At 36.4% G+C, this 24,936-nt stretch overlaps 1 protein-coding gene and 1 non-coding gene across 3 annotated transcripts; both read right to left on the bottom strand.

Moving 5' to 3' along the window:
- Positions 1 to 4,356: 4,356 nt before the first annotated feature.
- Trnaf-gaa lies at positions 4,357 to 4,429 on the bottom strand. The gene has a single exon. It is a non-coding gene; the product is annotated as a tRNA-Phe (tRNA).
- A 662-nt stretch (positions 4,430 to 5,091) lies between these two features.
- LOC113509047 (bromodomain-containing protein 8) lies at positions 5,092 to 21,443 on the bottom strand. Of its 2 annotated transcripts, none has more exons than XM_026892314.1 (18): positions 21,091 to 21,443; positions 20,238 to 20,418; positions 19,327 to 19,525; positions 18,185 to 18,289; positions 17,429 to 17,575; positions 16,638 to 16,794; positions 16,016 to 16,115; positions 15,666 to 15,725; positions 14,588 to 14,722; positions 13,500 to 13,597; positions 11,270 to 11,499; positions 10,682 to 10,857; positions 9,366 to 9,479; positions 8,516 to 8,588; positions 7,064 to 7,178; positions 6,262 to 6,396; positions 5,680 to 5,788; positions 5,092 to 5,438 (listed from the first exon to the last, which is right to left on the bottom strand). In XM_026892314.1, the coding sequence occupies exons 1-18, from the start codon at positions 21,273 to 21,275 to the stop codon at positions 5,313 to 5,315; spliced, it is 2,445 nt and encodes an 814-aa protein (XP_026748115.1). In that variant the 5' UTR covers positions 21,276 to 21,443; the 3' UTR covers positions 5,092 to 5,312. The 2 variants fall into 2 exon arrangements, with proteins under 2 accessions (XP_026748115.1, XP_026748116.1); XM_026892315.1 differs by having other exon boundaries at positions 10,682 to 10,824; positions 21,091 to 21,442.
- Positions 21,444 to 24,936: the final 3,493 nt, after the last annotated feature.

Below are 24,936 nucleotides of genomic sequence, written 5' to 3'. Positions count from 1 at the left end.
TTTGTATGTTTTTATGTATAAATGGGTAAAATGTGAGTTTATTAACTATAGTATATTATATTATTTAAAAGGTAAAACTATATTATATTTCAAGGTGTAATGTTACTTGTGATATGTAACATTATGTTTTTAATTCATTCAGTGATAAATTTTCGATTTACATATATATTCATATTTTGGAAACTACAAAAAGTGGGCAATGCAACTAGTGCTTTGTAACAAGTGTCGCAGGTTAGAGTCTGGTTTGAGGTTTAAATTTTTGCCATTGTATCATTTTTATTTGATTGTAATACTATCCGCTTTGCAGCATATTCTGCGTATTAAATATTAAAAATCAAGTATACGTATAATGTTAAACAAAATTGACGAAAGATTACATTCGTGTTAAAACTAATAAACTCGCATTTTGCCTGCATATACTTAGAGCAATTACAGAATTTAAAATTATATGTAAACAAAGGGAAACATAGAATGATGTAAAAATATACTAAAAAGTTGATAGATATCCATTTGAAATGCTAGTCGAAAATGTGTGTTAATTTTCTATATTATTTGGATTTATATAACATGATATGTATATTGAAAGCTTATAGAAATTTATTTTTTATATATTGTTTAAATTGATTTGATTTAGGCTCTGGATACATGATGGAATATCATTCTTAGCTCTCCTACACGTTTCGACTTCGAAGGACTAAGGGCCGATTTTTCAATCGCCAGGTAACTTTTATCTGACGGATATGTTTGACGTTTTGACAGCTTTTGTATCGAAAATATGTCAAACGGCCATATTTATTCCTCGGATAGAAGTTAAGTGATGATTGAAAAATCGGCCCTAAAGCTATTAACATTCATAGAGCTTTCATACGCATTGGATATGACTTACCGAGGATATCGGACTTATAAATAAAATGATTTTCGTACTGCCACACCTTCAAATTATATTATTTCGTTAAGGTAATATGATTGTATTGTAATGAAAGTGTGTTCTTTTAGCAATAGTCAAAATTTTAGTTGCAAATTATTTATAATTTTGGATTTTTTTTGGAAAGTAAAATACATAATTTGTAACATTTTGATCACTTACCAATTGTGAAAGTGACAAATAAATCTGGAAATAAGAGACACTTTCTCAGATGTAATATTAAGATTACAACCCGTTTTGGAAAATAAAGCTATATACTAGCTTATAAAAACAAATTTCGTAAGCAATTTAAAAATTTAATGTATATTAATCGACTAAAAATATGACAATGCTTAGACTAGCCTCTAATTAAAAAAAGGCAACGTGAGTTAAACACGTTTTCAAATGACTATCTGCCACTTTACACCTTGAAGTGACAGAGACAGCATACTACTTAAAGGTGAATAAAAACTTATTGACGTTTGATTCCAGTATAAGACGTTATTTAAGTAAGGTTTGAATGAGTTTAAAAAGAGTTAAAAAAATACTGTAATTGTGAATTAAGGTATATTAATTATTAATTGTTTGAATTATTTTAGTTTAAAACTTTTATCTCGTGTTATGGTTAATAATTAAAAATGATGTTTAATTTCTTAAAGGAATCTTTGAAACGAGTTTTTTTTCAAATGACGCAACTATTTTTTTTTATAATTCTTACCATAAACTTTTTTGAACCTTACTTGAAACTAATCAAGGATATGACTATGTAAATATAGCGAAAACTCATTTATTTATTATTAAAAGTGTAAAATGTCTTTTCAATGTTAAAATGCCTGTAAATGCCCCACTGCTGGGCAAAGACTTTCCCATACAGAAGGGAAAATAAAAATATTATAAATTGTGGAATACATGACATCACTGGTGCTCATAAATACTAGAAACAAAATTTAAAAGCATTTTCTCTGTATTTTAAATAAATAAGTTTAGCTATATACAAGAAAATACTAGAAAAAATCCAATTTCTGAATATGAATTGGTAATTTGGCAAATTGTTGTCCAAATTTTATAAGATGATGACAGAGCTGTGTTCAAACAGCTGTATTTACTCTGACTTAACAAAACAAATATAACCCTTAACGTTATAGGAATAAATAGCAAAACTGCCTAAATATATAATAAGTGTCGGAGGCATTGAATTTTGCACTTTACCCAATTGTAATTAGTTACAATTCGAAAACAAAACATCCCGCATTAGAAAAGGGATAAATTGATTGTTGTAAGGAAGAACGGACATTTTTATATAAATAAAGACATTTTTTGATACTAAGAACATATGACGTGGCGTTTATTACGCTGTTGGACGTTAATAAGTAATAATGTGATATAACATTATATTAAAAACAATCTTTTGACCGCCATTATATACCAAGAGTGTTCCCGACGCCGAAATTTGCAAACGATTCCTCAAAATTGTAGTAAAGGAAGATGTTTTTCATATTTATGATAGGCGTCGATCAGACACAAGCGGTCTAGGGATTGTATATGCGAGTGCTCATTGGAGACAAGAGTTGTCTGTCAGAAAGAATTGTATGAAACTTCTGACCAATTGACTTTATAAGTGTCAGATGTTGTGTTAATATATTTTGTTAAAGGAAAGGAACTGTGTCAAAAGAATGAGACAAATGATGTCTGTACGAGACAAAACTTCTGAATACTTGACTTGGGTGTCAGAGGTTGTCTTAATATATTTTGTAAACGGGGGTGAAACTGTATTGTCCAAAGAAAGAGACGAATGATGTCTATATGAGACAAAACTTCTGAATACTTGACTTGGGTGTCAGATGTTGTCTGAATATATTTTGTAGACGGATTGGAACTGTTGTCTCTGTGAGCGCTCGCCGAGTCGTCGACGTGTCGCCGTGTGTGTGAGCGGTGAGCCGCTGTGTAAGCTACTTTAGATTGTCGGACACTTGAATTCGTTATCAGGTTGTATGATGTAAAACTAAGTAAAATACATTATCATAGATGAGTGCTGTGTTTCATTTATTATGATTTTTAACAGAGGCAGTTGTTGGGTGAGTGTTCTTGAACTTCTGTAGTTTCTAGTTGTTTATCCTACAGCTGAATCGGTTAGACGGATTTTTATTGGATATTATCAGACTTGAATTTTATCAGAAATGCAAACAATTTCTTTTTTTCCATGCTTCAATAACCTAGGCATAGACTAGTTACTGATGTAGGAGAAAAGTTACTATTGAGTTAAGATTAGTATACTATTCAGTTTTGATTCTTAAAAATATTATATTCAAAACGGAAATTTCTCAATTTGTATCACCAAGACAAATAAACATGTCAGTATCAAATGGGACGTGGTTTTTTGAACCGATTCATGATCCTGCCAGGACTGTGTCATGGACTGTCAACCTGTTTTTCAGGCAAAATTACATGACATAAGTGAATCTAAATCATAAGTCATTTATTCAAATGAGGCTCCTAAGCAGCAGTTTTTGAATGTCAAATTACATTGGACAGCACCCAGTTTCGCCCACCCTTCACTGCTTCCTAAGTGCTTTCGCGAGAGAAGAAAAAACGGAAAACGCAAAATGAAACAAACCAGTGCATTATTGTCATTTATTTACTAGAAAAAATACATAATTACTTTACGAACTATATCAAAGAGACACGACCAGAAGGCGCAGGAATTCATATCGTTCTTGTACTTAACATTTAAAAGGCTACATATTTTGTGTAAAAGGCCTATTTCACCACCGCTCGCGTTCTCGTTAAATTACTAGACAGATATTTTTATACAAAGAATGTCAATTTTCTCAATTTTTTATTCAAGTCACATATACTCTTCTGAATGCCTAAAACTTCTAAGGGCCGATTTTCAATCATGAGTTAACTTCTATCTGAGGAATAAATATGGCCGTATGACATATTTTCTATACAAAAGCTGTCAAAAAATCAAACATATTCGTCAGATAAAAGTTATCTGGCGATTGAAAAATCGGGCCTTATAGTAATTATTTTACTTTAAAGATATGACGGTAACTGGGCTAGTTAACAACGATATTGGTCACAAAAACGAGAATTTTGATGAAAATTTACATTTTAATACAAATAACGTTCGTATTTGCATGTTAGTGTTAGTGATTCGTCGTGCTTATATCTTAAAGTAGATGAATATAATCTGTTGTCACATCAGCTTGTCATGAGTGGGATTGATTGAGTATAAGACATACAACACAAACGCACAGACAATCTTTGACGGAGTATTTTTTATATTGATGAAAATTTTCTATTTCAGTTACAAAAAAAATTGGCATTTTTACAATGAAATAATACATTAAAATGTATTTAACAATTTCAAGTGAATAATTAAGTAGTTATTTATGATAAAAGGTAACAAAATATGTAAAGAAACATTAACAAAAATGCAAAAAGAGAATTGCCGAAACCCGGGATTGAACCGGGGACCTTTAGATCTTCAGTCTAACGCTCTCCCAACTGAGCTATTTCGGCTGATGACTTGAAGTATGAAATTTGTCATCCATTACCACAATGAGTTAATTATTAACTATTTATTATTATTTTTAGACTTTAGTATGTGTTTTCAAAAAAAAAATTTGAAAAAATTTTTTCAATACCATTAATGCTGTTAGTTTGAATAGAAAAATCATAAATTGAAATCTAACTCAACGGAATCAAAATATTTATGCTTAAAACATTTTGCAAAATAACTTCTTTATCAGAATATTCTTATCTTAAAGCGTTGGTAAGATATAAAACTCTTGCTGTGTACATATAATAGATCGTTAGTCTCGCTACAACTCGAGAACGGCTGAATCAATTTGGCTCATTTAAGTCTTGAATTATTCGTGAAAGTTTAGGGAAGGTTAAAACGGTGATAAAATATAGAAAAATTGCAAAAAGAAATTGTCTGCATTGTTCTCATCGACTATTAGGCGGTACTTATTTCGCCGGGACAGCTAGTATCATGTAATAATGAGTCATCGTCATTAAAGTCACTATAACACACTATATTCTCAAGCGTCTATAGTTATCGCTAATACAGAATAGTACCCAGAATATACCTTCGAATCGAGTCTGGATGAGGCTGGCACAGGACCGTAGAAATTGGCACGAGAGAAGAGGCCTATGCCCAGCAGTGGGAGGATAAAGGCTGTGGATGATGATGATGATGCCCTTTTTTCCGAGGTGAAACGCTAATGTCTTCAACCCACGTCGAGGGCACGGCGTGATGATATGTCTGACGTCCACCGACTAACACCACCCCGGGCCCCTTCTACTGCTTTAGCCAGAGTCACGGGATCACTCGCACATACTTTACGTGACTCTGGTTGATGATGCCCCCCTAGTATATCCACTTGCCCGGCTGCCCCCCCTAGTGAGTCCGCTTGTGTGGAGGCTGCCCCCCGGCGTGGTCCCTCCTCCTCTTCCTCCTGGCGGGGACCTGCACCAGCCCCGCGTGAGCCTGCGCGGCCAGCAACATGCCCAGCTGGCCCAGAGCCTGGAGTGTCACAACATTCATTAGTTAATTAATAGTCATCGGTGTGTGTGCGTCGGTCGTCCGGGAGCAAGATGGGTCCATGACATAGTAAAGGTCTCGGGTTGAGTCTGGATGAGGCTGGCACAAGAGCGTAGAAATAATCACGAGATAGGGGAGGCCTATGCCCAGCAGTGGGAGTACAAAGACTGTGGATGATGATGATAGTTTTCATCACATATAATATTTAGTATGTGTATGTTACCTCAGCGTGCATTTCCTTGGCCATGGTGTAGACGCTGTGCTCGCTGCTGTTGTACATGAGCGCGTTGGACAGCATCAGCAACACGTCGCGCTGGAACTGAGCTGTCGTCCTGGAACACACGGACAGACGTACACGAATATTATATTGGTACAGTCATCTAGATAAGAAGACTAAATATTTGCGAATAGAGCGGTTGAATCGGTTTAGCTTATTTTAGTCTTGAAATATTGGTAGTAGTCCAGGGAAGGTTTAAACGGTGAGAAACTATGGAAAAATTACAAGAAAAGAAATTATTTTTGTTGCCTTGTGATCATTGTTAGGAATTAGAATTCTTGTGTCGTGTTTTTTAAGCATTTGTTCATTGAAAATTTGGAAATTCATTGTATTGACATTAAGCGTTCCGCCGGCAACTGAATTTCCAATTATTATGTCAAAATGCTTAGATTATGAATAGTTTCAAATTAAATCCAATTTCCATTCATTCATCGGCAATTGTAAATATCAGGACTGCAGTTACAGGCTGGTGTTATCAACAGCTTCGGTAATGGCGCCCCACCGTGGGGCAGGACACATCGCTCCTACCTTATAACTCCCGAGTCGATGTTCTTCCGTATGGTGTTGAAGTCCATGGGCCTCTTGACGACCAGGCTGTAGCCGGGAGCCTCCTCGTCGCTGATGGGCCGCAGGAACAGCGACGCGTACTTGTGGGCGCATAGTCTGCAAGATGTGAGGAAGAATATTAAAAAAAAAACAAAAACGTATTTTTTAATTGATTGCGAATTTAAAGTACTGAGCGAAAGTTGATGAAATTATATGAGACTGAGTGACAGGTGATGTGTTTGATGTTGAATTTAAAAAATAACAACAAAATCGGCTTATCCAGGCTGAAGTTCTGAGATAATAAACATAAAAAAAACACATTAAGAACCTACTACTTCTTGCAATCGATATAAATTAAAGTTTTAAGAAACACAAAGGACTTTAATCCTTGTGTCTTGGGTTTCACAAACATTCGGTGTACGGCAATGCGGACAACATCACATCACATACATTGTTCTGAACCCAAAGTAAGTTGCTAAAGCACTTGTGTTATGGAATTCAGATACAACGAAGGTACCACAAACACCCAGACCCGAGACAATGTAGAAATGTGATTTTTTACATTGACCCGACCGGGGATCGACACCTTGAAACCGGTGCGTACGCCACTCGACCACGGAGGTCGTAATGCTTTGTACATACATCCCTCCTACCGGCCAGTAGTGTGAAGTCACTTTCTAGTGTTGCGTGGAGGCCGACGCTCTTTACACGTCGGCCTCCTCGCCTCATACTGGGACCACATCCATAGCCCCGAGTGTGGTCCCCGCCGTGGGACTACACAGACCTGCTGTAGACCAGCATGACGGACTTCTTCCACAGCCGGTGTTGCCTCTCCGCGTCGTTGGTGCTCGGGGACTCGGGGGCGCTGGCCTCCGCCGCACTCTCCGACCCTGAGCAGGCTGTACGGGAGAACAGACATATATTATATCAATATGTGCTTGACTTGAAGGACATAACGTTGTAAAGTAAGTAGGAAAACAGAGATGATGATGTGGATGGTATACACGGTGATTTTTTAGTGGTCTTACAAAAGCAGCCCAGTTCATGTATCCGACGTAAAATACCCCTAGGCGCGATTATTATTTTTTATCATCAACTAAGATAATAAGTACGAAGAAAAATTAAACAAGAGAAATCTGAAATATACTCTTAAAAATGATAAAAACGCCGCCGCCCGCGCCCCTCACCATTGTTACAAGGCTCGGACCGCGCTCGCAACAGAGCTGTGTTTCTAAAAAACTACGAATTGCATCAAAATATTGAATAAAAATTGCATTTTAAATTTATTCAAATCTCATAAATACCTATTTTTTTATCATGAACGTGTTCTAGTCATTGGATACACGAACTGGGTTGTTTTTGTAAGACGACTAAAAAATCACGGTGCATAGGTAACTTTCTCGTGTCGCATAGAGGTCGGTATATCATAAAAAATAATAACTTGACAAGTTGAAAAACATCGTCTTTTTTGGCTTCAGTGGATGAGTAATTTATATTTTTAAGTCGGATGTATATTTTTGTCGTTAAAAAAATATTTATTATGTTAATGTTTTATTCGGATGCCAATGTTTTTTTTTAAACTACTCCCGATTTAACGAATTTATGACTTGTATCGTGGGGGAGGGGGGGCCCAGACTCAAAACAAGCATTCGTGGATCACACAAATGCTTGTCCTACGCGGGGATCGAAGCTGCGACACGGCGCGCACAGTGGGTTTGGTGTGGTGACCTCAACCACTCGGCTATCCGTGCAGTCGTATATCGTATTCATTTTTTTTGCACAACATAATTTCGCAATAATAAATAGTGACATAGTTTCGCAGGTTTCTGAAATATTTTTTTCAAATCAATAGATTTCGTTATACCATAATGATTTTTGCTCAATTTTTCAATTTTCCAGTTTAATACTGTTTGTTTTATTTTATTTTATTTCTTGTGTTCAAGATTTTAAAGTTATATTTCATAACAAAAGTTTTGTTTAACTATAGAGCTAGTTGTCTAACTTGTTTTATTACCCCTAGTTTTAGTATATTTATATTTTTTATTTGTATAAGTAAATTTTAATTTAATATAAATTCATGTAAGAAAAACCTTAGTACACCTATAATATAAATGCTGTGTGTACCTATAATAGGCATGCATACGAGACACTATGTTACTTAATTTCTAATTTGTTAAATATGTATGTTATGCTGTTGGTATACCTAATAAATAAATAAATAAATTATTGTACTTACTTCTAGAATCACTCTTCTTCTTACGAGAGTAATCTCTCTTTTTCTTTCCGTCCTTCTCTTCTTCGCGACTTAACTGAAATTGAAAACAAATAATTTCAATAAAAAGATTTTATTTTAGATGTAACTATGTATGTTTTTATGTGTTTCAAATAATATATTTAATGTAAAAAGGAAAAAAAATGAATTTTGTTAATTAATTAATTTCTGAATTTCACTCCTGCTCATTAGACAAACATTTGTCCTGGTTGGGAATCGAACCCAGGATCTCCGGTTTAACAGTCACGGCTACTAACCAACAGACCAGTCAAATAGCCACTACAGAACATGAATTCTTGAACACGTATTGACTATAGTGAGAATGATTCATATTAAATGATGCAACGGTTTACTCACGCGTATTTATCGGGAGTGCCCGACTAGTTTCGACTCGCAACTTCGCTTCTATGATTAAGGATTCCGGGTCCGAAACTAGTCGGGGAATCCCGATACATACGCGTGAGTACACTGTTGCATCATTTAATCATGATCATCCTGGCCTTTAACAACTGCGTTGAGGTCGGCTACCAGTCTAACCGGATGCAGCTAAGCACCCGTGTATTACAAGGAGCGACTGCCTATCTGACCTCCTCAACCCAGTTACCTGGGCAACACGATAACCCTTACTTAGACTGGTTGTCAGACTTTTCAGGCCAACTACCTGTAACGACTTTCAAAGATGTATGAATATAAGCCGGGACCCACAATTTAACGTGCCTTCCGAAACACGGAGGAACTCGTTATAACAAAGATGGTCACCAATCTACGGGCCAACCGCGTCAAGCGTAGCTTAACCTTATGCAGTTATTCTTACCTCCATAGGAGTATCGTCATCTGTCTCCGTGTGTGTATCTTCTACGATCTCTTCTTTGACCTCTGCTTCTGTGGCGGACTCCTCTCGAACCATCTCCTTCAGAGGAATGGAGTCCTGGTAAGAGATTGATATACAGTATGTATTAAAGAAAGAATGTGTCTTTGTTATTGTACTTGTATTTATGTTGGATATCAGAGAAATGAGATCGTAAGCTTTGATTGTGAAGGAGAATCTATACTAATATATAAAGCTGAAGAGTTTGTTTGTTTGTTTGAACGCGCTAATCTCAGGAACCACTGGTTCGAATTGAAAAGTACTCTTTCTGTTGAATAGACCACTTATCAAGGAAGGTTATAGGCTGTATAACATCACGCTGCGACTAATAGGAGCGAAGATACAATGGAAAATGTGGAAAAAAACAGGGAAAATTCTAACCACGTGGACGAAGTCGCGGGCAACAGCTAGTAGTGAATATAATTCAAACACCTTTTACAACTTAATTAATCTTAATATATATAAACACAATGTTTGTCCTCAATGGACTCCTAAACCACTTGACCGATTATAATAAAATTCGCACACCATGTGCAGTTCGATCCGACTTGAGAGATAGGACAGTTTAAATCGGACGAAGTCGCAGGCAACAGCTAGTTCTATTGTATAATGTCTGTTATTTATATTTTAATTTAACATTCTTTACTAATTTCTTAAATATTTTTTTATTTGCATTTTAGGCTCGACTAGGAGAAAACTTGACGACAATGCAACGAAAAGTAATATGGCGTCACGTTTCTGTCCCATACAGTTTTAAAGATTTTAAGATATTTTGATTTTGTCAATAGATAGTTTATAAACAATACAATCTAAAATTTTACAAATTTAACTTCAAACATGCATGGATCACACAGATGCTTGTCCTACACGGGGATCGAACCCGCGACACTCGCAAAGCGGGTTTAGTACCTCAACCATCCGTGTAGACAAATGTCTAAAAATACCTATTTATAATTACTTATTTATATAATACTAGCTTTTCGCCCGCGGCTTCGCCCGCATCGAGTTCGGTTATATCGCGTCTCCAAGAGAACTCTTCAAAAGTCCGGGATAAAAACTATCCTATGTTCTTCCTCAAGGTCAACTCTATCTCTGTACTAAATTTCATTAAAATCAGTTCAGTGGTTTAGACGTGAAAACGTAACAGACAGACAGAGTTACTTTCGCATTTATAATATTAGTAGGGATTTATATAATTTACAATTTTTATAATTATTTCGTCTCTAACCTTATAGTGAACCCCACATCTTATACCCACATACCTCAGATTCTTCCTCCTTCTTGATCTGTTCTACGCTCTTCTGTTCTTCTTCTCCTTTCTCCATCATTGCTAGCTTATGTTCTATGCTGTCAGTCTGGGCTTCCGGTTGTGGCGTCACTTCCTCTTCAACTGGTAGCGGTGGCGCTGTGGTTGGGATTCCGTTGAGACGTTTGCCCACTTTGCCCAGCAATGGGATTAATCAAAATGGCAACGTGCATCCATGATCAATTTTAGATAAACCTTTGCTCAACAGGTGGATTTCTAAATCAATTGTAGGAGGTACTATTATTTACAATTATTACTTGTATAAATCATACACTTTAATTCAAGGGATTTTAATAATAGCCACTTTATTTGTGTTGCTGAAGGTCACAAGCATTAGAGACTTAGACCAAAAACAAACATTCACGCAGAAAAAAATTCTTGTCCTACGCGGGAATCAAACGCATAACACATTATTGGCAATATGACTATCAATGCCCGTGATTATTACTATTTTAAGTTCTAAATATACGAATAATCAACTATACTATTTCCTCATCCGATAACAAACTCAACTAAACCACAAATTACATCATCATCAACTCACCAACAACCGTCGCTACCTCCTGTTCAACATTCACATCCGTCACCGGTTCGACGTTCACATCCGGCCGCACATCTGGCTCCGGTTCCGGTTCCGGCGGAAGCGGTATCTCTTCCGGCGCCACTTCCTCAGACGGTAACTCTACTTCTGAAGTCTGTTCTATTGCTGTTTCACTCTCTCTTACTATCTCTTGCTCTTGAGGAATTTCTTCTGTTTTCTCTTCTTGTACGGAACTGAAAAAAAGGGATTAATTAGTAATTAATACTGCACGGATAGCCGAGTGGTTGAGGTCATCATAACAAATCACTGAACGCGATTTGTAGCAGATTCGATCCGGGTGTAGGACAAGCATTTGTGTGATCCACGAATGCTTGCCCTGAGTCTGGGTGTCTTTGTGCATGTGATTTGAATGTTTGTGAAACCCAAGACACAAGGATTAAAATATAGCAATATAACTTTTTCTAAAGCCAAACTTGATAAAATTTATTGGACAAAACGAAAGCTATTTCTCGTTAAAATAAAAACAAGAATTAACAAAATCCGTACATCCAATCTAAAGTTATGAGATTACAAACATGAAAAATATAGATAAATTGAGAACCTCCCTCTTCTTTGAAGTCGGTTCAAAATAATAATAATCTTTTAATCTTTATTTCATCACACAAATAGAAAACCGTACAATTTTGCTACTGAGATACATTTATTTTGCAGATAAAATATTTTAGGGCTGATTTTTCAATCATCAGTTAACCTTTATTTGAAGAATAAATATGGCCGTTTGACACGTCTATACTAATATATAAAGCTGAAGAGTTTGTTTGTTTGAACGCGCTAATCTCAGGAACTACTGGTTCGAATTGAAAAATTATTTGTGTTGAATAGACCATTTATCAAGGAAGGCTAAAGGCTATATAAAATCACGCCGCGACTAATAGGAGCGAAGATACAATGGAAAATGTGGAAAAAACAGGGAAAATTCTAACCACGTGGACGAAGTCGCGGGCAACAGCTAGTTTTCTATAAAAAATCTGTCAAAACGTCAAATATATAAGTCGAATAAAAGTTATCTGGCGATTGAAAAATCGGCCATTTTATACTCACAAGACAGATCGCAACTAAAATCTTACCTAGATTTCAGAGTAATCTGTGTTAAAGACGCAAGTATGATTTAAAAGGCCGGCCTTAAGGGCAGTATTGTTAATCCCCCTCGCGAATTTAGAACTTGTTTATATCTTGAGCAGCTGCGAGCAAAGCTTTCAAAACAGCTGTTTTGTTGCTACAAACCGGTTTTAAGAAACACGTTATAGTTTGAGTCAACTTCATCATCATTGGCCTAGCCTTTTCCCAACTATGTTGGGGTCGGCTACCAGTCCAACCGGTTTCAGCTAAGTGCCAGTGTTTTACAAGGAGCGACTGCCTATCTGACCTCCTCAACCCAGTTACCTGGGCAACACGATACCCCTTGGTTAGACTGGCTGTCAGACAGTTTGAGTCAACTTATACTCGCATTTTAACAATTATCTTAATTTTAAAATAATTAATAGATAAAAAAAAATCGATATACCCACGTTTTTAATGTCAAATTTATCCAATTTTGACAGTTTTTATAGTTGTAAATTACATCGCCATCGGGTTTGAAAGCTACCTTGTAAATTTCAGCCTGCTAGCTTATCGGGAAGTGTATCAAAATTGAGTGGCAAAAATCCAACCGGAACGACAAACATAAAAGTGGGTGTATGAAAACGCGGCAAAAGAGACTGCGATCCCTGAGTTTGTTTCGACATTTCTTCTCAGGGTAGTCAGATAGGAAATGTCGACTAAAATACGTAAAATAAGTGATGTTGTAGACTACTTGCGGAATCAATTATGTAATTCAATTTTAAACTTGTTCGATGGTCTCGGTAGACATTTAATGCGTACGATTAAATGGCTAAAGGTCGATTTCAGTGTGTTTTCGCGGTAAAGGGGAGTAAAAACACTTTTTTCATAAAACGCAGTAAGGATTTTAATATTTGTCTCGGTTTTCACAAGCATTCAAGTCACATACACAAAGACACCCAGACTCAAGACAAGCATTCGTGGATCACACAAACGCTTGTCCTACGCGGGGATCGAACTAACAACGCGCTCAGTGTGTTTAGCGTGGGGACCTAACCACTCGGCTATCCGTGTATATACGTTTTATAACAGCTATTAAATAAATAAATAAATATATAGTAAGTCTGCTACTCACCTCTCAACTTCTGCAACCGGTTCCTGTTCTTCTATAATCTCCTCTTCAACTGTTTCCGGTTCTGTCGGCGTTTCCGGTTCTTTTATCTCTTCTTTAATCTAAAAATATAAAAAAGAAGTTATAAATGCTATATAACTGAATGTTTGACAAGACTTGGATGACCGAGGATGGGCAGAAGAATAAGATGGATGCGAAGAGTAAGAGACAGATATGTTTGGCATTAGCAAAGAGAGGCCTAAGCCCAGCAGTGGGTGTCTGGGCAAGGCTGATGATGATATTTAAATGATGGAAACATTCATATACTATAATATTTTATTTTTAAAAGAGTAACTTATGGAGTTTCTTGCCGGTTCTCCTCCATAAGAATTACACTTTAGAACCGTGCAACGGGAGTCATCATTTTAACGTTTTAAAAGTGCCTGAAAAACGGCCTACTTGAAAAAAATCTTTAGATTTTGAAGTAACGGTTTACTCACGCGTATTTATCGGAGGTGCCCGACTAGTTTTGAATCCAACCGGAGTCCTTAATCATGAGCTGACGCGACAAAACTTGAAACTAGTCGGGCTACCCCGATACATACGCGTGAGTAAACCGTTGCATCATTTAATAATTAATCATTCTCACGACAGTTACAAAAAAAAACAATAGATTAAAAAAACTAAATGACCACGTTTTTAAATATCAAGTTTTATCAAATTTTGTCAGTTTTTATAGTTTCGCTAGCTTATCGGGAATTGCCTCAGAATTGAGTTGCAAATATCCAACCGGAACGACAAACAAACAAGAGAGTGAGGGTATAAAAACATGGGAAAATGATTTTATCTACTCCTAGCTGTCCCGGCGAACTAAGTATCGCCTAGCAGTTGATGTCAATTTTTTTTTGCAATTTTTCCTTTTTTTAAACCGTTTAAACCTTCCCTGGACTGCTACGAATATTTCAAGACTAAAATGAGCCAAATCGGTTCAGCCGTTCTCGAGTTTTAGCGAGACTAACGAACAGCAATTCATTTTTATATATAAGAAGAAAGAAGAAGAAGATAAGAAGAAGAAGATAATTGTTGAAAACCTCATAAATAGACATACATACCTTTTGTACTTCTGGCTGTATAACTTTGATCTCCGTTGTCGGGAACTTGACTTCGGGGAAAGCGATTCTCACTTCCGTTTCCGGTGTCAATTCTTTGGTTATCGTTTCCGGTCGCTGCGTCGGAGGCTCTGCTATCTGAGGGCCGATACATCGCATTTATACATAATGCAATAGAAAACTTCAATCTCGTAAATGACTGATCTAATTTCTATGAGACATATCTTTATTCTGCAAATAGGATATTAAATCATCACTTTTATTTGTCTTTTTTGAGAAAGCTGTAGCCGACATTTCCTATCTGACTACCCTGAGAAGAAATGTCGAAACAAACTCAGGGGTCACAGTCTCTTTTAAAGTCCAGACAATTTTAAAATGCGAGTAAAGTGTAATAAACTAATGCAGAGTATTTCTTTTGAATCGATAATATACATATGGTTTATACTTACAAAGAATAATATTGAAAAATATATAAAAAAACGCATATAAGTTTCATATTGAATTAAATATAGATTGAGTAGTGAAAATAAATTCTTGCAAAAGCACAAGAAACGCCACTACTGTAGCTAAGCAATCGGGTAACATGCGTCAACCCCTCGATTGCTGACCGAGCACCGGACGACCACGGCGTGTCATCAATATTGCAGATTTAGCTATAAGTTTCATGTTTAATTATTATTTAATTTTAATCAGTCCTGTAGAACCTTCCTAACAATAAACTTGTATTTTAAATAATAAATATATTTTTTTAATAATAATATCGTCCACCGATATTTAACTCTGTATAAGATTATTATTTGTCTATACTAATATTATAAAGAGGAAATATTTGATTGTTTGTTTGTCACGAATAGGCTTCGAAACTAGTCGACCGATTTGAAAAATATTTCACTGTTGAGAAGCTACATTATCCCCCCTGAACATAGGCTATAATTTATTTCAAAAATATTAGGGTCCCGTAAGAAAATTGCGATATTGTAACCCAAGGTGTCATAACTTATATCTTCCAACCACGCGGACGAAGTCGCGGGCAACTGCTAGTACAATATATTTTTCTTCAAAAAATAATGTTTAACTATACCGTCTCCATTTCCTCTTGTGGAAGTTCCTCTTGCACTGGTTCTGGGACAACTGGTTCCTCCTATAAACATACAATATAATAATAATATTCCACAACTTTCACACAACGCCATCTAGTGTCAAACTAAGTAAAGCTTGTATTATGAGTACTAGACAACTGATAAACATACTTATATATTTCTAAATACATACATAATATACATAAATTACACCAGTCTAGGTGGGAATCGAACCCACGACCTCCTGTATAGCAGTCAGGGTCACTAACCACTAGACCAACAGGCCAGTCAACAATAATATCTACAACTCTGAGTTTGTTTCAACATTTCATCTCATTAAATATGAAATTACCTTAATGGCTTGGTCTTCAACATTGCTAGACGTTTCCTCAGGCAGTGTGGGGTTCGATTCTTCGACGTCATCTTTTTTAGCGGGCGGCTTTTCCAACGTTCTGATAAACATACAAGATGATTAATATTGAAAGTATCTAGACTTGTATGGGACAGTTACAGGCTGGTGTTATCAACAGCTTCGGTAATGGCGCCCCACCGTGGGGCAACTCACAAGCGTGGTGATCAATGCTCGTTCTCTGTATGAGAGGCTGCAGTGGGACAGTTACAGGCAGGTTTTATTAACTTTGGTAATTGGTGTAAGTTATGTTTAATAAACAGTCGGGCAGATATATTTTTGTTAGAATATTGCCATGGCAATAACGGTGGATAAAGTCCAAGTCTATTTCGCCATTTTTTAATAGAAGTCTTGGCCCCACTTCGTCTCTTATGTATGGCGGTGACTGACTATTTGTTTATTTATAAACCTCTATTAGAATATACGGTATCTTTGCCCAATAGTGGGCAACAACCTTGTTGCTGTTGCTTAGGCAAAGCGACGATGGACGGTATATCTGTATCTCTACACCACTGTCAAAATACTTTCCCCAACATTGGGCAACCAACATCCCCAACATCCTTACCTGTTGCTGGGCTTGTGCATGGCGGTGACGGGCGGTATGTGTATGTCTATATCCCGGAACGCGTACACATCCTCGGCCTTGATCTCGATATCGTCGATGTCCAGCGGTGGGACTTGCGGGGGCGGCGCACCCGTTGATAGGACTGGAGGGGTGTTGGCTATAGAAAAATGTATATTTAATAAATTTACTCAGGTCATGGGTAATTTTCGTAAGCTTAGTACGTATTAAGAAATTTATTAAGTAATTCGATTGGATAATGAAAACTATTAATTGAATTGACAGTACATACAGAAATGTTCCGCCCCATACAAAATTTTCAATTATTGTATTAGCAAAATGTATTAGTTTTAATGTCATTTTAATCCAATTTCCAATAATGCATCGCGAAACGCGAAATTTTATGAGTATGAATGGTCGTTTTCTGTCAGGCAAAAACCACTAAATGGATTTAGACAAAACTTGTTACACAGATAGTTTATAAGCTGGATTAACACATAGGATAGTTTTTATCCTGACTTTATGTTCCCGTGGGGTCATTTTCGATTTCTATCGGGCAGGCCCGCGGGTAACAGCTAGTTAAAATTAACATAACTTTAAATTTTGATAGTAACTATCGTGAAAATGATTCATTCGAGCGCGGCGCTACGCAGCGAGGTGCGCGTCCGCTGACGTCAGTTCGACTCGCGATCCCGCCGCGTCCGCTCATGATTAAGGACTCCGGTTGGGTCCGAAACTAGTCGGGCTACCCCGATACATACGCGTGAGTAAACCGTAACATCATTTAATAATACCTTTAAGTTGTTGCTCTATCTGCACGAGTTGACTCTTGATGTGTTCTATGGCCGCGTGCTTGCTCTCGTGTTGACTGGACCCTGATGTCGCTGACTTCTCTAACAGCATCGACAGGGTTGGGGCTGTCACTGACGGGCTCACTGTCTCTGTTGACAGACATATATCGAGATATAAGTTAGGTTTTTAAATTTAATTTATAGTTTAAGGTTAGCTTAGTTATAACTACACAAGTTGATCGATCACAGGTAAAGCTGTGTTTGTCACGGTCGATCAGTTGATGGGTGTCTATCGATGTCATAACGAGTTCCTCAGTGTTTCGGAAGACACGTTATATTTTGGGTTCTGGTTATTTATACATTTTTGATAGTAGTTACGGGTAGTCAGAAGGTGGATTGATGACAACCAGTCTGACAAAGGGGTTCTTTATTGCCAGCACTTTTATTTTAGTTTTTTTTTAGTTGTGTAGAGTCTTTATGATCATGGTTAAAAATCCCTAAAACATTAACTGGCAATACTGGTATATTTTTTAAACACTTCTCCCTCACTATAGAAGTTAATCTTTGTGTCGCGAGGGTTTGTACCAATATTCAAGTCAAGACACCCAGATTCAAGACAAGCATTCGTGCATCACACAAACGCATATCCTACACGGTCATTCACGACACGTCACGCACAGTCGTCCAGGGTGGGAATCGAACCCACATCCTACACTTTGTGGGTCACTAACCGCTAGACCACAGTTACTATGTACTCACCGACTACATTGGCGGGGTGTGAGATGTGCTGTGGAGTGGTGACTACCGGCGAGGACTTCAGCAGTGACGTCAGCAGCGGGGAGGCCGGCGGCAGCGGGGAGGGGGCTGCCAAACAGACAAACAGTCAGAATGTATCACAAGTAGCTGTTTCCCGTGGTTTCATGCGAGTCTCGTGGTAATTTTGCGGTTTTCTCCTTAATAAACATCATCATGTGCATAATAATTCAATCTTTGAAACCCTAGTTCACGTAAATACTTAGACCTTTGTTTAGTCCTAGCTACCGCATTAAGTAACCTGTAATGGTAGATTAGTGTGATAATTAAGTAAATTAATAAATCATTTTTTTTGTGTTCGCCGCAATTTTCCCAGTTTTTATATTATTCGCACGTTTTTATAAAATGACTTTCTTGTTTGTTTGTCGTTCCGGTTGGATTTTTGCAACTCATTTTTGAGGCACTTCCCGATAAGCTAGCCGGCTGAAATTTGAGCCGCTTCAAACTCGATGACAATGCAATTTATAAATATAATATCATTAAAATCTGTCAAATTTTGGTAAAATTTGCCATTTAAAAAAATGGGTTTTTAAATCTATTATTTTTTCTATATTTTCTAACCGTCTACACTTTCGCTGGACTTTCACGAATATTTCAAGACGTGTAATGATTTACGCCGTACTTGCATTAAAACTACTTAAATTGCGTTTATCTCGAAACCTCCATTTTGCGATTATGCATTCTTACCAGCACCGTCGTCTTTTTAATACAGAGATTATTATTTTGCCTGACGCATTCATAGCATGGTCATGGTATAGAAAGATGTAGTGGGCAGACTCCTTAAAGGAGGACCTACATCTAATATTATTTTTATTTTTTTAACGACTCCCGCTCTAAGTAATTTAATCCTTGTGTCGTGAGGCTTTCACATTCACAAACATGCAATTCACTTGCACAAAGACACGCAGACTTAGAACAAGCATTCGTGGATCAGACAAATGCTTGTCCTACGCGGGGATCGAGCCTGCGACACGTCGCGCTCAGTGGGTTTGGCGTGATGACCTCAACCACTCGGCTAACCGTGCAGTCAATATGTATAATCCATCCCGAGTAAAACCGCGTGCAACAACTATTATAATGAAACTTACCAGTAGTAGGGACTGTCTGGTTCATATTCGGTCTCCACGCCCTGTCCACCCTCGCTCGTCTCTCGTCTCTCTCCTTCAGCCAGGCTGCCCGCCTTGCTGCCTCTCGCTCTCTCGCCCTGTTCCGCGCCTCGATGGCAGACCAGACCTCGCGGAGACGGTCTTCCGAAGTCGACGGGTTCCGGACTTCGGTTATCTCGTTCTTTTAGGAGAAGAACAATATTTAAGCGATGAGACTTAATATTGGTTTCAAATAATGCATAAATACTACAGTCAGTAATATCATAATTTGGCCATCCAGCCTGTGGCGTAGCGATGGGGGGAGGCGGAGGCGAGTACCGCTCCGGGCGCCACTACCAGGCGGCGAATTGAGTATTTTTTTGGAAAAAAATTTTAGAAAAAAAAAAACAAAAAAATTGGTCTCTACAACCAATATTTTATGAGATATGAATTTTTTAATGTAAAATTTCGTTGTTCCGCGTGCCCTCATAAACTAATAGCTGTAACTTCGTGTAAAATTTAATCGTTTTTTTTTTTCATTTCTATTTTAACGAAAAACACAGCTGAACTAATATTTTAAACTTTCGGTTGCATAATTATATTAACATGAAGAAATACGGGGATTAACGCGAATTTAAAACGTCGGGCTAATCAAGGTAAAATTCACGTTAATCCCCGAATATCTTCTATGTTAATATAAAAGCAGCTAAGCTGATATTTTTATTATTAAAAAAACTAAAATTTCGTTTTTTGCCTTTTACCTATTATTTGTATGACGTCAATAGGTCGGCAAATTGGGACTCCGCCTTGGGCGTCGGTGACCCAGGCTACACCACTGGTAACATTTTTATTTGTAGCTATATTTAGATTTATTAAATTTATTTTTAAATGCAGTCATTTGTTTTATTTCTCACCTTCAACTGCTCATATTGCTGGTTCATCTCTGCCAGTGTCTTCTGTATCTCCACAATACGTTCCTGCGTCAGTCTCTTCAGGATGCTCTCCTGTGGTGTCTCCACCGCTCCCTCAGAGCTTCGCTTCTTGCGCTTTGGAGTTTCCACATGTTCAAGTAATGCTCCATATTGAGCTGCGCAGCTGGAAATTTGTTACAGATGTTTAGAGTTAAGCATAATAGTAGCTTTCAGTATAAGAAAACTGCCTGGAAGAGAGGAATTTAGGTAAGAAATTAGGTAAGAAACAAATTGAGGCTGGGAGTTTGTTTTTTGTTTTTTATATATATCCTGGGACACTCACACACGGTTATCTGATCCCAAGCTAAGCAGAGCTTGTGTTATGGTAACCAGACAACTGATAAACTTACTTATATATTTCTATATACATACATATTATAGATAAATTACAACCAGACATCAGAACAAATGATCATGCTCATCACACAAATATTTGTCCTGGGCGGGAATCGAACCCACGGCCTCTGGTATAGCAGTCAGGGTCACTAACCACTAGATCATTTACCATTTTTATTTTAATTGTTATGTAATGTTATAGTTTCATTTCATTTATACGCCTATTACTTTCCTACAACTTAAGATGTGGTCACCATGGTACACATAGTAAACAAATTGTCCGTTCAGATCAATGTTTACATGAATTTATTTTCTTAAACAAAAGCAATTGAGTCTGTATGTACGATTCATCAGCTGTATAACGCAAGAATTGACACAAAAAAGGCTAAATTATTAGTTAAAACGTACAAAATTGACTTAAAATACCGTAAAAATAACAAGACACAAATAAACAACAAACCTCTTCTGCGAATACCAATCTGGTGGTCGATTAGGTTCTCCGATGGTTTTTAAAGCGCGGGAAACTGACATCCAGTTCTGATCACCGCTTCGCACGACGGCAGACGCCAGACATAACTGTTCCCGCACATTCCATGTATCCAAAGGCACTCGCTTCATTTGTAGCCTTTCTTGAATTGAACTCATTTGAGGTTAGATCCTCAAACGGTTCAAAAGCTTGTTTTACAATTTATATTAGCACCTAATTGTTTATTTATATCGTTATTTTAATAAATTTAAAATAAACGCGTCCTTAAATTAACAATATTTGTCAATTTTGACATGATACAACAACAATGCAGCACAACAGTCGACAGATTATAACGTGACTGTGTTGCTATTAGTAAAAAAAATAAGAAGAACCGTAACTATTTATCGATTTTCCTCGTAAACCTACACGCTATGCTATTTCATGATCAAGATATCTTGTATGTATATATTTCTATAAAACAGAATAAAAAATCTTCAGCCTTAACTTTCAAATTTCATCAAAATAACTTTCGTGAGACCGACTCATAATCATTTGTTTACTTGCAATTACTAATCAGGATTTCGTTCGAAACTCGTCGGACATTAAGGATGAATATGAGTTATAGTTTAAAATTAACACTTAATAAATTGATTCTTCCAATTTACTACGCAATTGTTTGCATAACCAACAGTTGTAATCAATAGACGCAAGCTGACCTATTCAGAGAAATGTATTATCATTTTAACCTTTGATTTTAACTTTTTACAATCAATGCATCATTTATTAATGCACGAGTCTCTCCTGCATTGCCTGATTGTTATAAATACTAAGATACTTTGCTTTAGATGCGTCTACAGACGCAGAGATCGGATTACAAAAACACGGTATATATTATTTGAAACTCAGACCGCGAGACGGAAGGAAACTCTACTTTGTTGCATTGTAAATAAAAAAATATAGTTTATGAATGAAATTATAACCACAGACCTATTTTTAGGTATGAATAGCTCTGAATATCTCTATGCAGTGATAAAAACGTTTTTGTTATCATCCACGGATTAATGATTAAATACCTTAGAATGGATGACATATTAAAAAAAATACAGAGCCTTTAAACCGCCATGGTGTCATATAAACGCGGGAAAACAATTAAATTCCGATATCTGTCTATTCCATATCGATTATAAGCCAAAAATATAACGATTTTTCACGAAGTTTCACTGAGCAATAAGTTTTATTTGAAATTCAAAGTGGTAACAGTGCACTGACACAATACATGGCTTTGATTATATAAAACCCATTGTATATAATGTTTACTATATCAATTGCCACGTGCAGCCGTGATAACATGTATCGTTAGTCACGCTACAGATCCAATGAAACAAACACGGTTTACGCCGCTGACTCATTTTAAACAAAGATTAACGTAAAAGGAAACCACTGGGTAGATAAAAAAACTCTTTATAAATTGTCATGGTAAAAATTCAATACTCAATTATCTTATTGCGTTCCATAATGTACATTAAGGTCTTAAAATCTAATAATACAGAACCATTATGGACCCTGTCGGGCACAGCAAATATCTTAGGAGAGAGGAAGCAGTAACAAATTGCCTCATATACATACATGGTACATATGCCTATCTAAAATTTTATTTTATCTTTTTATGTATTACATTAATAAATGCACATTATAATTTTATATATCATATGTAAGAAATATAATTATATGTATTTATGTTGGTATTTTACTTTTTTATTTATTTATTTTTACAAGGGTGTATCTTTATTTTTATTTGGTGTTATGTGTATGTATTCAATATACTCTATAGGTATATAATATTATTTAGATAGTGTGTAAATAAAAGTAGATAATCCAGTATTGTTTGATAACCGTTTACTCACGCGTATGTATCGGGATTGCAGGATGTTTGCGGTTTTGGACCCAAGTGATTGTGGAATGATGCGGCGGAGAACTAGCCACTAGAACACCAGTTAATGCTGTCTTTTTCAGCTTCTTTTTGTCGTCACAAACATTCAAATCAAATCAAAGCATTTCTATTAAAGGATACAGATAATATGCTTTTCTTGTGCGGCTATCGAATCCCTGACACGTGGCGCACAGTGACCATCTAAATAAACCCTTCGACTTTTTATATTATACCACTGATTTACAAGTTTCTGCCTGTCTGACCAACTCAGTCTAGTTACCTGTGCAGTTGTAGTTTAGCTAGAAGCACTTAGTGGTTACATCCAGTAATAAAAAATAATAATTTGAATATAATTTATACGGACAACATCACATACATTGTTCTGAACCCAAAGTAAGTTGCTAAAGCACTTGTGGTATGGAATTCAGATACAACGAAGGTACCACAAACACCCAGACCCAAGACAATTTAGGAATGTATTTTTTTACATTGACCCGACCGGGGATCGAACCCGGGACCTCAGAGCTAGCGACAACTTGAAACCGGTGCGTACGCCACTCGACCACGGAGGTCGTCATATTATCACAATTATAACATTAAACTGAAAATAGCTTTTGTAAATATCGTGTATTTTCAAATATACAAACAACCACTTATCTGTAGTTTTGTGTTTATCTCTTTTATAAAAAAATACTCCTGCTAAGGAATTTGATCTTTACCTACTTTTAGAATAGGGATGATGACTGGGTATAAAAAGAAAAAATCTCATTAGTCCCTCAGTTAGATAATTGAAAAGTATGAGACACGTAGTTTCTCCTTTTTCAGAAAAACTAGAATTGACAAAGATTAACTGCTTTAAAGTTTAGGAGAGGGGGCTTGTGACGTAACGATAGAGTAAAATTTATACTCAATCGTGACGTCACGCGTAAGTTTCATTCACTGTAATTTGGTCAATTTATGTTTTAGGGACAAATAAAAAAATACGTATCCATTATTATACAAAAATCTACAAGACGGATACTGCAAAAAAACATTGTCATCATCCCTATTCCTAGATCACACAAATACTTGACATAGGTACAAGATTGAAACCGCGACACGTCGACAGATTTGACGTTGTGAAATAAACTACTCTATCCATATAGTTTAAATTACATTGTATTTATTCATACTAATCTTAATTAATTCGCTTACTTCCACGTGATTCCCGAAATAACTGTCTAAATTATTATAAAAATAGATTCACAAAGTACGCGTTCGTAAGTGCGTTGTTTAAATATAAAAATAGATTATAACATGCTGTGGGGAGTCAAGGACGAATAATGTATAAGGAATGTGGGAATTAGTCATAGATATTAAAATAGGATAAAATTATATTTATAAACGAATAGCTGTTGTGATTGAAAATTATCCCTCGGGAACATAAAATCGGGATGAAAGCTATCCTATGTGTTAATCCTGGTTATAAACTATCTGTGTACCAAGTTTCGTCTAAATCTGTTCAGTGGTTTTGCGTCAAAGAGGAACAAACATCCATACATGCAAACTTTCGTGTTTATAATATTAGTAGGATATCAATGATTCTTTATCTCACTTAATCAACTTTGGATTATAGGAGTTGCCTATCAAAAGGGTAAGATAATAAATATAATGTCTGCCCATCCTCTCCATCCGTCTGTCACCGGCTATGCCTCATAAACCGATATAAATAGTTGTGCGGGAGTTATTTTCACTTTTTTTTATTTAATTTGCAAATTCCCATGTTTTTATTTACTCAGAAGTATGATAAACTTGAAAAATAACAGAGACATCGTAAACAATCATATCTCAACAGGAAAGTGTCGAGAAAATAGTGAATCTAATCAAACATCTCTGCGCTTCAATGATTAGGTATTTGATAACATTTT

Source organism: Trichoplusia ni, chromosome 3, assembly GCF_003590095.1.
Source record: "Trichoplusia ni isolate ovarian cell line Hi5 chromosome 3, tn1, whole genome shotgun sequence".
NCBI classification, from domain to species: Eukaryota; Metazoa; Arthropoda; class Insecta; order Lepidoptera; family Noctuidae; genus Trichoplusia; species Trichoplusia ni.
The sequence above is the reverse complement of the archived record's forward strand: the minus strand, read 5'-3'. Positions and strand labels throughout refer to the sequence as shown.

Bases quoted from the DNA above. Each gene is read 5' to 3' on its own strand.
- LOC113509047 (XM_026892314.1), bottom strand. From the start codon at position 21,275: ATGAGTTCAATTCAAGAAAGGCTACAAATGAAGCGAGTGCCTTTGGAT. The intron at 16,116-16,637 runs GTAAGGATGTTG...TATGTTTATCAG, and splicing joins ATGCACAAGCCCAGCAACAG to AACGTTGGAAAAGCCGCCCG. The intron at 14,723-15,665 runs GTATAGTTAAAC...ATCGGCCCTCAG, and splicing joins CACAAGAGGAAATGGAGACG to ATAGCAGAGCCTCCGACGCA.